This window comes from Rhipicephalus microplus, chromosome 2 (genome assembly GCF_043290135.1).
Source record: "Rhipicephalus microplus isolate Deutch F79 chromosome 2, USDA_Rmic, whole genome shotgun sequence".
NCBI lineage: Eukaryota > Metazoa > Arthropoda > Arachnida > Ixodida > Ixodidae > Rhipicephalus > Rhipicephalus microplus.
In genome coordinates this window covers 278,705,026-278,717,962 of record NC_134701.1, presented here as the reverse complement: position 1 = coordinate 278,717,962, position 12,937 = coordinate 278,705,026, and the positions used below count along the sequence as shown (strand labels likewise).

The following is a 12,937-nucleotide window of genomic DNA, read 5'->3' as shown; positions in this document are numbered from 1 at the left end:
TAACGACTTCTACATATTCAACGTCACTTGCAACGACTAAGAGAAACATATGCACGTTGATAATATTTTAGTGCGAGAATCTTGACATGTTACCGGTGAGAACAGCTGTTTGTTATCAGAAACTTGCTCGTAATGCATTTGATAGTTGATTTGCATTCTCCTTTGGCGCTTTTCTATTTCTTTACATTCAGCCTCAAGACTCTCCTATTTGGGACACCTTTGGAATTTACAAACCCTGCCAGGTGTCGACTCCAACGTGCACTGCGACGGCAGCAGAACTTCTGCACATCTGCGACATTCGCGGACGCTACATGGTACAGGTAAGTCGAAGGAGACATTTCAGCGGTGCGAGGCTCAGAGGCAGCGAGTCGTTGCTCTTCGGGCGCGCACGCGCGCCTTACATAATAAATTCCGGAGGGGGAAAGCTTCGGTAGCGCAAAAACAAATACCACGTCAGGCGCGTCCAGCGACCCAGGGTGGCTTGAAAGAACGCGGCTTGGCTTGTTGTGTTTATAACAGGCGCGGTGTTGCGTGCTTGGGGAGAGCATGGGACGGCGAGCCTCAACAGCAGCCACGACGCTTCTCAGACGTCCATCGCTTTCTTTCTGGGGAAGTGTCCTTACGTAAGACAGCTCGGTCAGAGGGGAGGAGGAAAAGAGAAAGAGTGAAGCCTGTCGCCCAATGGCTCTCTCACGTCTTTGTTCAATCGCGTGTTGTTTATCCGATGCACGAGAGTGAGTGGTGGTCCGGTGGCCCACAGAACGCGGCGAAGGAAGATAGTCTCCGAGAAGGGACGCCTATTCTTCGTGCCAGACGTATTACCATTCTTAACAAGAACGGAACAGTGAAGATGCTGTGTGTGTGTGTGTTTGAAGAGAGGGGGGTCAGACGCGGATCTACCGCAAAGGGCGCTCAGGCTGAATAGAAAGAGGCGCGGGCAGTGGTCCGTTACCGTTCTGAGGGCTGCCACAACAACGGGAGAACTCTGGAGTCGTGCATGCTATATGAGGAAAGGGAGAAAGCAGGGCATGGATTCTCGTAAGAGCGACGCTCCTGGGATGACGTGGGGCTCAACGTTTTGACAGCTGGCGCCACGATTCTGAAACAGCTTTTGTCGAAGCCACAAGGGTACTCTCATCCTCGACGTCCCCCCCCCCCCCCCCTTCGCCCTTCCGTCCTCCAGGCAGCAACGCTTGTTTCTTTTTTTTCGTTTTCTTATCCTGCCTTAGTTTTCAAGGTTGCGTGTCGCGCTTTCTATCTCCCAAGTGACGCTCTCAAGCGTATCTTGTTTGTACAGCGTTAGTCGTCACCACGAAGACCGTGGTCACAGCATGCAGAAAAAGGAATGAACAAAAAAGCCAGCATAGGAGAAAACGAAGAGAGAGATTGAGATGAAACGTGGGTGCGCATATTTCCTTCGGCGCATTCGCCGTTCGTGAACCAACAGCATCGCGTTGTCGCCGTCGTCACGTCAAGTAAATTGAGCGGGCAAACGGAAAGTAGGTCGGTGGCTGACAGCTTTCCAAATGAGTTTTGCTATAGACTTTTTTTTTCTTTTCATTATTCCCTTTACCGCGTCTCTTCCCCAGCACGATCACTTTCATAATTTAAAAAAAAAGCGAATGTACTGCCTCTGACACGTCAGCCGTCATTAATTTCGCCGATACGCTGTAGAAAAAGCGAGCGACTAGCTTTCGACAAGCCGAGTTCACTTTGGAGGCTATACCAAAACATCAATAAACTTTTTTTTTATGTCAGAGAAAAGCATAGGACAGTGTGCTACAGTACAGCCGGCCATTCCACAAGCCTGGTAATAATATAAAACAAAAACACAAACACAAGAAAAACAGCAACAAACTACATAATAAGAAGATAGAAAAATAAGCGGAAGTACATATAATGTAAGCGGCGCTTAATGAATGAATAGAGTCTAGGGCCAAAGTCTATAACATTCACGATGGCCACATGTATTACCGCGGATAGAGTTGGATGGCCCGGAGCTTGCGAGACAGTAGCAAGTGGAGCCATGCACTTGGGGCTCCACCCATCGAGCTCATCATTCCTTGTCCCAAACTGTTATGACGTAATGCTTTCTCACACACATATTACAAGACCATAAACTTAAGTAAGTTAAAAAGTAGTTTCGCAGCCTTTGTCTGTAAATGTTATCCTGCGAGCATAGGCCGGCAAACTCGCTCATAAGTCGACTCAGTCGGACTCACATTCACGAAAATTTCCCTCAACCGGACGCACTAACACTCGCGGCTCGGTGGGAGTCTGAGCGAGTCCGGGGGAGTAATATTTCGGTGAGTTCGAGCCCGAGTTAACGCCGTTGAAAAATATTCGTGATTTTGAGTCCGAGTGAGCACGGTTCAGGAAAATTTTGACGAGTCCAAGTCTGAACGAGTCCAAAGCGCAGGATGTATTTCGTGAATGAGTCTGAGTGAGTTCCAGTTTTGTTTGCCGACCTATATGCCAGCGAGGCGGGAAGGACAAGGGAACGTGAGCAGCAACAGCACCGGGAGCGGGATGTTTGTTAACCCAACTATAAGTTTCAAAATGTTGCTCGTCTTTGACGAAACGTCACCATCGGTTCCTTTGCAAACTAACTCATTCTGAACCATTTCTATTAGCTCTCTCAGTTCACAAGTTGTATGAACTTCCCGGTATAATTTACCTGCATGTTTATCAGTATAGCTAATGCACCGCAACGCTATCGGGAAAAAAGCATGGCTCTTCTGCAGGTAACGCGAAGCTCAATGCAAAACAATCAGAAAGAAAGAAGATACGCTGCACTAAATACCATTCAGTCATTTTTGGGAAGCCAAAGAAATGTACAATGCTGTTGCCATCATATAAGGTGAAACCGTCGCTCGCTGTTGGCGCTTCTGCACGCACCTGTAAACATATTTAAGCATTACTGTAAATCTTGGCCTATTTTCCGATTGATATGTGAGGTTTGACGTCCCTGAACCACCATATGATTATGAGAGACGCCGTAGTGGAGGGCTTCAGAAATTTCGACCACCTGGCGTTCTTTAACGTGCACCCAAATCTGAGCACACGGGCCTACAGCATTTTCGCCTCCACCGAAAATGCAGCCGCCCTAGCCGAGATTCGATCCCGCGACCTGCGGGTCAGCAGCCGACTCGGCCTATCTTCTGGACGCTACTATACTATACATAAGGGATGAGCGCAAAAACGACGTGTAGCATTTTTTTTTGTATCTGTGCATGTGCGTGTTCACGTACGTGTACATATACAAATTAGTAATAATACACGGAGTTTAACGTACCGAACCCACGATATGATTGTGAGAGACGCTGCAGTGGAGGGCTCCGGAAATTTCAATCATCTGGTCATCAATCACACACGCACACACACACACACACACACACACACACACACACACACACACACACACACACATATATATATATATATATATATATATATATATATATATATATGTGTGTGTGTGTGTGTGTGTGTGTGTGTGTGTGTGTGTGTGTGTGTGTGTGTGTGTGTGTGTGTGTGTGTGTGTGTGTGTGTGTGTGTGTGTGTGTGTGTGTTGCCGTCGTGATGACGTATCGACTTCGACGCCGGCCTCTCGCCGAGTCGTGAAGGCACCGCTGGTCAATTTTCGCACTCGAAGAGGCAGCAAGTGTTTTCACCCTTAATATTAATCTACTTTGATAGTTTATTTTAAAATGTGCAGCGATATGACGGTGAACGGAATGGTACCGTATATATACGCATCAACACACCACGCGTGCATGTCTACAAGTCGTCGGTGTAGATGCTCAGTTCCACTTTGCATAGCACGCTTCGCCTGCCTCTACACATGCACGAAAAGCAACCTTCCCTGTATTCGTTCGCTACTGCTGCGCAAGTAATCGTGCAGAAAAACGCGGGAGTGGCGCCTCAGAGTCGGCCAGGGTGGCCTTGTAGAGAAAACTAACGCAAAATAAAGGTCAATACGTAAAGAAGGCAGCGTAGGCAATCGCGGCTTCTGCGGACAGAACGAGCTACGCACGGTTCGACGGACGCGTTCTTTGCCTGGCGCCTTCTTCCCTCTTGAAATAACCGCGCGCGACCGTCGCGTCTTGATGTTACGCTAGCTTGGCGACGCGTCAAGGTGCGCCGCGACTCGTTTTTTTTTTTCTTTTCGACGAAGTCCGTGCTGGCACCAAAAAAAGGACGAAAACAAGCGAGGGCGACAGACAAGGCGGCCGAGAGGACCAGCGAACTGCACAGAGAACGACGCCACAAAGCAGGTTGGTATGACGGAGGTGTATGGACCACGAAAACACACGGACCGGCCCGAGTGTCTCAAACAAGTGTGATATGTGTGTTTCCCGCAGATTGTGAACGCAGGCGTGTAAGGGCAGAGACCGAACATAATGATTGTTGGGGTTTAGCATCCCAGAAAGACGGTATGCATATGATTATCACAGACGCCGTAGTGAAGGACTCCGGAAATTTCGACCACCTCGGGTTATTTAACGTGCACATAAACCTAAGTATACATGGGCCGTGAGAGCGTTTCCGCCTTCAAACCAATGTGCGGCCGCAGCGGCCGGGATTCGATCCCATGACCTGTGGTTCAGCCAGAGGTTGAACCATTTGGTCACATAACTGAATTGCATGTGCGCACCGAAATTCCACTCCTGTTACATGCAGTAGGGGAAGATATAAAAGCCTGTTGATATGTGGCTGTCTCGAATAGCGCTGTTGGCCTGAAATTCTGCATGTCTGCGCAGTTTGACTGCAGTGATAACCAGTCATTGCCCGATAAAAACTCCCATTTTCTCCCTCGTCAGAACCTTGTGAAAAAGGTTGACGAACTCGCAACGTGGTCATGGATCTGTCCCGCGACATTGTCTTAAAAACGAGTGAGTGCAGTAACATCCGAGAAAATTGTAGAGGACCGCAGATACAGTCATCAATTTCGAAACATTTTCCAAGCACCGGTATGACATCACTTTGAAACCAATCACACAAGACTTCACATGTTACGTTCCAGCGTTCACTTGAGCTGCACATACACGCAATGAGAATGTGCGGTTCGCGAAGAAGATGGGGGGAAGGAAAAAGGGTTGTCCTGATCGATCATGGTAGGGTACACTTTCGCTTCTAGATACCGAGGGGTAGCGCCCAGAACGCGCCTCGATTGAGCAGCTACGTACCATCCCCCGGGGGCAGGCGTGTATTTGGCCACGTCGAGATAATGATAATTTGGGTCGCTCCATTCTGTGTGACCACGCCCACTTCCTGTGTAAACTCACCCGAAAGTCTCCGAATGTGATCGATCGAGAATACATGTACACTCTGCTCGCAAAACGGCGCTCCTGTGATTATACTCGGAACACGGCAAGCGTAGTCAGTTATATACCGACAGGGGGGCCCATCCCCTCTGTTATTGGGACCGTTTCCTTATCTCGGGTTGCAGCCGTTTATTAGTATGCCGCGCACCCGTGGTGAAACGCGCGTCAGAACGGAATCGCTTATTGCTCGTCCGGTGATTGTAGCTGGAGAGGCGGTATACGTAAATGAAAAAAAAAAGAATAAGTGTGCGTGCATATCAGTAATCACGTAAACATTGGCATGTACCGGTGCGCATTTCCGTGTAACCACAAGACGGCAAGATGGGATCGCGTATTACACGTGCTTCGTCACGAATGGTACACGTGTAGTACGCACAAAACAAGGGCGTAACGGCGAATGCCACAAATGAAGTCGGGCCGATGCATGCTTTTTTTTTCCTCCTCCCGACGCGGTGGTGTAATCTTGTCGCCGACGCGGATCACTGCACCGAGTCGCGCTCCCGCTTTCGCGCCGCGCCAACGCATCGTCCGATTTCGCGGTTAAACCCGCGCGACGAGAGTTGTGGCGGCGACGCTTTGAACCAGTTGGTCCCGCGGCGGAGCTTGCGAAGCGGGCGCTGCTGCCTGCAGGCGACAAGGATGCGAGCAGGAAACTTTACACGCCAAGAAAGTGATAAAAAGAAGAGAGAGAAAAGAGAAACAGTCTCGTCAACCCCTCGTGACGAAAAGCGGAGCCCGACAATCTTGGCAAAACATCGTGGGAGAAGCGAAGCTCGCTCCGAAGGCACGGCCTCGACCTCAAGAGAGCGGTACACATCTTCACGCCGCCGACTACGTCTCGCAAGTTTTACCCGTTATACACACTGCGTTTCCCACATCAGGTACAACGCTGCGGAAGCTATGCGAGTGCTCCTGTGACCAATATGTGAAATTTCGTGCGTCTGGCTCTTCCATTTCGTCGTTGTATGTGGCCTCTGCGATTGGAACCAATCGCAGAGACCACAATAATAAAAAAAGAGAGACGTAAGCCATCCTGAACAAGGTACTACGAACAGTATAAATGAGGGGGTTTCTTTATTTCTGTCTTAAAAACTAACACAAACAAACATACAAAGACGCACACAAAGTGATAGCACTATTTCACTATTTCTTGGTGCGAACGTATCTATACTGCAAGAAGTCTCGGCTGCTACACTCCTTAACGCTACACCCGATCTGTGAAACGGTGTATAGACGTTGTTCATCGCTGAAGGTGGTTCTGATAAGAATCTGAGGGATTCCATAATACTTGCGAGGCTCGTAGCCAACACCTGCACGCGCGCACTGCGTAATAGGGTGTCAAATGTGGCGTGAATGCTAACTGTATACGGGGATATCCTATATACATGCCGTTCTGTTGAGCAAGATACGAGACTATCGACGTTCCGCGTTGTGTTGAATGGAGTTGCGATACGTGATAGAAAGGCGGAATGAAGTGCAGGAAGTCGCAGGAGTGTGTGGGCAGACGCGTTGGTTACCTTGTACTGGGCAATGAGGAGGAAACTATTGCACATTGAGAAGAGTCACTATAGCTGCCTGCGCGCTCGTCATTGGCGTAGTCTTTCGTGTATTTCGTGTCCTTCTTGTCTCTGTGTCGTCGTTTTGTTCTCGCGCTATAACTATCGTCGTAGTCAACGAGCTGCGTACCGAACTGTGCTGCTGATTTCGCAAAGCGTGGATGTTCGTACGTAACATTCCGAAGCTTCGCGACGCCAAAGTTAAATCCTGTGAGTGCGCTGATTACCCTCCGAAAAAAATGTGTTTATGATTATTACTTATAAATAACGCAGCCGTTATAGGTGTTTGACAGGATATGGTGTACATGTAGTTAAACATACCCCGCACCTCCACCACTGGCGGCGTATAGTGCTTTGCACGCCTTTATTAAGCCTGGAATACGTGACCAAACCAGTCACTTCTGAGGCACAGAACAGACTCAAAAGAGATTTCCTCACAAGCGATGCTGATGAAGAACACCATGTGATGATGGTTATGTACAGGTGATGAAGATCTGTCTTATAATTGCCCACAACACAGAGATGAGTGAGAGATAGGACCATCTATAGGAATATGTAAGTAGGAACAAGATTGGACCACGTATACAAACTACACACCAGCAACAGCGTTTAAAAGTTGAGAAATGGGTCATAAATGAACTTCGGCTGGTAACGAAGTCCAGTGTTCAATCGTGTGGGGGAAGAAACTGTGTTTTGAAGTGCTAGCACGTGGAACAGCACAATACAGTTTAAACATTCTGTTGGCTGTAATATGCTGTTTTGTATATATCTTGATAGGACGTAAGTACCCCATCTAAAATCAGACGCAGTGTTATTTCGTATAATCAACGCTATACTACAGCGACAGCGTATTCAGGTAATGCCATCATTGCTAGTCCCCCGCGCAGTTTTGTAGCGGGCGATGTTGGCAAGGAAACTTCAATTACAAAAAAAAGAAAAGACGGCGTCACATTGGCGTGCGACGGGAAACTTCCCGCTACATAACGTGAAGTTTATGCTTTAGGCGCTCTAGCATAGTTTCTGCGCATTGATTAAAAAAGAGAAAGCAGTGCTCGAAGGATTATAATTTATTTTTTTGCGCAGAGCACCGTGGCATAGTTAGTTATTTCATGCTATATTAGGGCAACTGATTCCCGATCTCAAAACATTATCAAGCGTCGCGGCACACGACGACAAATATCTTTGTCCGGTAACACATTTAATTGAAACTTGGACTGTTACGCGCTGCGTGATAGCATTTCGGGATGTTCTTTATTTGTAATTGCAGTTAAAATTAAAAAAAAGAGAACAGTCAGCGGGGCACGTGACACAGCCGTGCAAAGTTCTTTTTCTCTAAATGTGGTCACTGCACAGCAAACATGCACAAAATGGAAAGATAGCAATCATGTTGGTGTCGGAAGGCACCGGTTCGACTGAACCGTTACGGGGCGCGCTTTTGTCTTTAACAGTTGCTCAAAGCGATTGCTTGACTGGACTCTAGGATCGTGATGTGTCAGGCGCGCGCATTTTCCGGTGGATACGTGCGGAAGACGGTCGATTTCATTATGGAAGCTGCATGATATCGCTCCCTGCTCCTTTAGTGGCATCCGTGTTGATTCCAGCGAGAAGTAATGATGGATCAATTAAACTGTGTTTTCATGAGGTTGTTGGAAATACGAGTGGCGGCTAGTTTACTGCGCGCAGTAACCACGCGCGTTTATACTGCGCGCGCTGGAAAATACGTATACAGATAGAACTTGAACTACAATTAAGCCGGTGCTTGCGTAAGTATACGGGGAAATAATTTTCCTTGTGCTCTGATTCACAAATACTGAAAGTAAAAAAAAAATATGACGAAAGAGAGCGTAGTGAATTTTCGAAAGGTTATACAGAATTAAGTAAACATGTCGCTGTGAGCGTGGATCACATCAAGCTTTGCCTTGCGAGAGTATACCCACGAAAAAAATAATAAATAAAAAGAAACAGTCGCGGCGAATAGATCGGAGCACGGAAACGTGATTCGCGAAACGGGGTAGCGATCACGGTCACACGGTCAAATGCAGCCTTTGTTTACTGCATACCTCAACGTCAGATTCGCCCTTATCACGCCTGGTTGAAGGCTGCCGCGCGCGCTTAATATCGCTTGTGGCATCTCCGCTAGGCCGCTGACTTGGTAGCGTCGAGAAAGATATGGTGAGGGGAGAGAAAAAAACTTAAAAAAAATGACCCGAGGGGCCCTCACCGGAGATACCGGCGCCGAAGTCCTGAGCGCACTGATGGGGTTCCCAGAGTGGGCCAGCAGCGCCTGCACCCGCTGCTTGGCGCTCCTGTCGACGAGCAGGTGTCCGTATCCGACGGCTGCCACCAGCGCGCACCAACAGAGGACCAACTCGAGTCGGTGGTGCACCATCGTCCAACGAATCGTCACAAACACTTGGAACACTTTTCAAAAAAGATGGCCTCGAGAGACGGGTATGTCGGCTTGTCTTCACGCACAATCAGGCGTCAAGCGCCCGGTACGCCGGCGCTTCTGCAGTCGCTGCGACAGCGTAGCTGCCCGTGCGAACATCGTCGCGCCCCTTTCGAATCCGAGCTCACGTGGAGCGGCGGCGACGGCCGGTGGGCCCGCTTTGCGCGCTTATTTCCGGCATTGGGTAAAAAAGAAAGGAGCACCGGGAGCAAATGTGTCGCGCAGAGATGCCCGACTTGAGAGACGAAGCACGCCGGGAGAGCGCACGCCTCCTCCAGGAGACCACCGGCACTCGCCGCAACCACCTTACGCCACGCTACTCTATCCTTGCCCACCACTCTGCGGAGGAGCAGGCGAACACGCGTGTTGGATGCGTGCGTGTTGGTGCGCGCGCGCGCCGAAGTCAGCGATCGAGTCGGCGGCGGCGGCGGCATGCGAGAGAGCGGCAGGAGCGAGCGCCAGGCGGTGTTGTCGTCGGTGGCGCCTTGCCCGGTGGCAGCGGAGGTTGTGCGAACTAAGGCGTTGCTCTCCCGCTTCCGACATCGTACTTAGCACGCCACCGCAGCCGGGGTGTTTTCGGCGCGTCTGGCCCATCACCGTCGACGCAAAAGACGGATGGCAAGGAGCTTTTTAGCGGCGCACGTGATCGGTCCACCGGCCTTCCCATTCGTGCGTTTCGCCTGACGGCGTGGTGTGCACCTCGAGAATGGTCACACGAGTTCGATCCCGCGACCAGCGGGTCAGCAGCTGAGTACCTTAGTCACTAGAGCACCTCAGCGGGGCAACTGCGGCAAAGTTATTTCAAATATTGGCTTCGTTAAGTATCATTTATTCATTCACACGAACAAATATATGGGTCATACTGTGTGATTCACAGGCAGCGTTATTGTCAATAAATAGTGGTATCAATCAGATAAATTGAGCTTTAGTTGATGAACCATAGGAAAAAGTTATGAAATCAAGCGAGCAAAAGCACACAGTGATATTTTAGCGGATACCTTGCCACTACAGTGTCCCTCGTGTTGTTGCACTGGATGGAGAAGCTGGACAAACACGTAGGAAAAATAATACATTGGGAATATACCCACTACAAAAAGCGAATTACATACAACACATACTTTGGCAGATGTCGGCTTGTGGTTGCAGTGTGACAGGGTTCTATGTAAATTCAAAATATTCAGTCCTCCTTTGCAGTGATCGTATTCGTGAATTCAGAATTATTTTCGCGTTTAAAGTAAGCAGTGTCTTTGAAACGCAGGTGCATCGCCTCAGGCTGGGAACAAACTTCTTTTTACACAAAAGTTCACGAATATAAAGTCTAGAATGCGCGTGTGGACACATGTACGACGATGTACAGCTGAATTTATTAGAATGGCCGCGATATCAGAATGAAGGACAGCAATTTATATTTATAGAACTGCACTATAGGCCCTTCGATCTCCAAATAGTCCTAGGTCTATCGCTAACAAGTGTCTTATAAAAATGCACACTGTACAGATAGTCGAAAACTCCCTAGGAGAGTGAAAATCTCTTCGTTTATGCTGACTTTATAGGTATGATTTGACCTGACTTTGTAGGGCTTTTGTGTCACTTGATGTGCTAACTCACTTTGCGTCCCTACGATGGCACATTCTGAATTTAATTGCTGCTCTGTGGCCAGACTTTGTGTATCATATTCTTTTAAAACGTGAATGGTTGTCGTGTAACGGCATTTTGCCTGAACATTAGTGTTATGTGAGCGGACTGTCAGTGTTTTTCTTTATGTTATGTTGTGAATGAATTTATATGAACTCTGCCTAGCTGGTATTTATGTTTTTTTTTTGCTGCTGTGCTTTTCCCATATCATAATATCCGTGAAAAGGAGTATAGCTGGTGCTATACGAAAGTGTCATCGTCTCCTAAACATCATATAATAAAAGAGGGACAAGGAACTGAAACAAACTGAAAGCAAACTGACAGAGTGCCGAATAGCAACTGAGTTTATTATCGCTTGACAGGAAATAAATAGGAATACACAAGTGACGTGAAAGAATCAACAAAGCAACAGGCCCAGACTATACCAGTTATTACACTACAAACCTGAGCACCCGAAAAGAGAGACTTATTTCTGTGTAAGTGAGACGTGGGGAACTGAGCAATGTTGATTTTTTTTAAATTTTAGAGCTTTCCGAAGTTTGCGTGTAATTCTGTCCAAATATTGGCCTATCAATTCGCATTGATCGAAAGAAAAACGGCTTGTGCGTTAAGCAACGGTCGCGGTATCGAATCCCGGCTGCGGCGGCTGTATTTCCGATGGAGGCGGACACGTTGCAGGCCCATGTGCTCAGATATGGGTGCACGTTAAAGAACCCCAGCTGATCGAGATTTCCGGAGCCCTCCACTACGGCGTCTCTCATACTGATATGGGGCTTTTGGGACGTTAAAACCCCACATATCAAGTCGGGCTTGCTCAGTTGGTGGGCACCATGATATGTATGCAGATGCTTACGCTCATAATGATCTGCTTTGTGCAGATTAGCCTCGGTAATGCCAACTGGTTGGCCCCGGCACCATTATCTTTGATTGGCACGCATGGTTACAGTGACTGTGCAACCGCCGGCGCGCAGCATGGTTGGCAACCTCTGAAGGCAGCTCTACCTAATTACAGCGCGGTATTCATTCCATCGATGGGCATTGATTAGGCAACGCATCGTGTCTTCAATATCTGTGGCTGAAGCTGACCTGGAAAAACCGAGATTCATTGCCTTGCAGATTAGTTACAATGTGAGTTCCTTTTTCGAAGCGATTGCCGTTGTCTTGCGTTCTTGGTGTATACGCGCATTTGACATCGTCGTATTGGTGTGTCATAGTAGTTGTTTTCTTGCTCATAAGTTCATCTTGTGCGATTACGTGGAAGCAAACCGCAATCAGACGCAGTAAGAACTGTTAGAAAAATATCTGGTTTCTCGAACTGAAGATGCAATTTGCATAGTAATTGAAAATTGTACGATCTGAATGTAAAAATAGCGCGCAAGGATCGTGCATGAGGTAATCATGAGTGTTGTTTGTGTTTTAGGTTCCGAAAACCCGGAATGATAATGATGGATGCCGTAGTGGAGGGGTCCGGACATTTTGACCACCTGAGAGTATCTGAAGTGCTCCTAAAGCTACAAAGACGCAGGCCTCTAACTTGTTGACTCCACCAAAATGTGGCGCTGCGGCCGCAATTCGATACCAGCAGTCGTACACAATGACCTCCAGACTGTTGTGACAGGTGAGGTCACGGAATGAAGCACAGATATACGCGCTGTTTCTGTCTGCTACACACTGCGTTGACACGTAGTTTTTGCGCTTTCAGGCTTGACGCTCAGATATGTAGGAATTGGTCCACCTATAGTCAGTGGTGTCCGATACTTCTTCATGGATTTGATTGCCAAAAGCGAAGTGCAGTGGTACATTATATAAAAAAAAGAAATGGTGAACACGTTCAGTGAAAGCAAGGCGTTATGAACTTCCAACAATGCGTATTGAGAACACTGCAGCTACGGTGTAAGAAGTAGGCTCAGTAGCCTGAAGAATTGCGTGATTCGCATGCCGTTCCACGTGAACGTATCGTTCTTTCGCGC

The 12,937-nt window shown here is 48.1% G+C and overlaps 2 protein-coding genes across 3 annotated transcripts in view; one reads left to right on the top strand and one right to left on the bottom strand.

Moving 5' to 3' along the window:
- The window catches only part of LOC119163077 (uncharacterized), a 164,329-nt gene extending 154,571 nt beyond the window's left edge, over positions 1 to 9,758 (bottom strand). Inside the window, exon 1 of one of the 2 annotated variants that reach the window (XM_075882093.1) lies at positions 9,105 to 9,758. In XM_075882093.1, coding sequence (XP_075738208.1) covers positions 9,105 to 9,272 — 168 coding nt within the window. In that variant the 5' untranslated portion in view covers positions 9,273 to 9,758. The remainder of the gene's footprint in view (positions 1 to 9,104) is intronic. The other variant, XM_075882092.1, reaches the window with a different exon arrangement.
- Positions 1 to 12,937, top strand: part of LOC119163070 (DNA-binding protein RFX6) — a 283,694-nt gene that overhangs the window by 182,393 nt on the left and 88,364 nt on the right. The window contains exon 3 of the mRNA XM_075882089.1: positions 192 to 320. Within this exon, the coding sequence (XP_075738204.1) occupies positions 192 to 320 (129 nt within the window). The remainder of the gene's footprint in view (positions 1 to 191; positions 321 to 12,937) is intronic.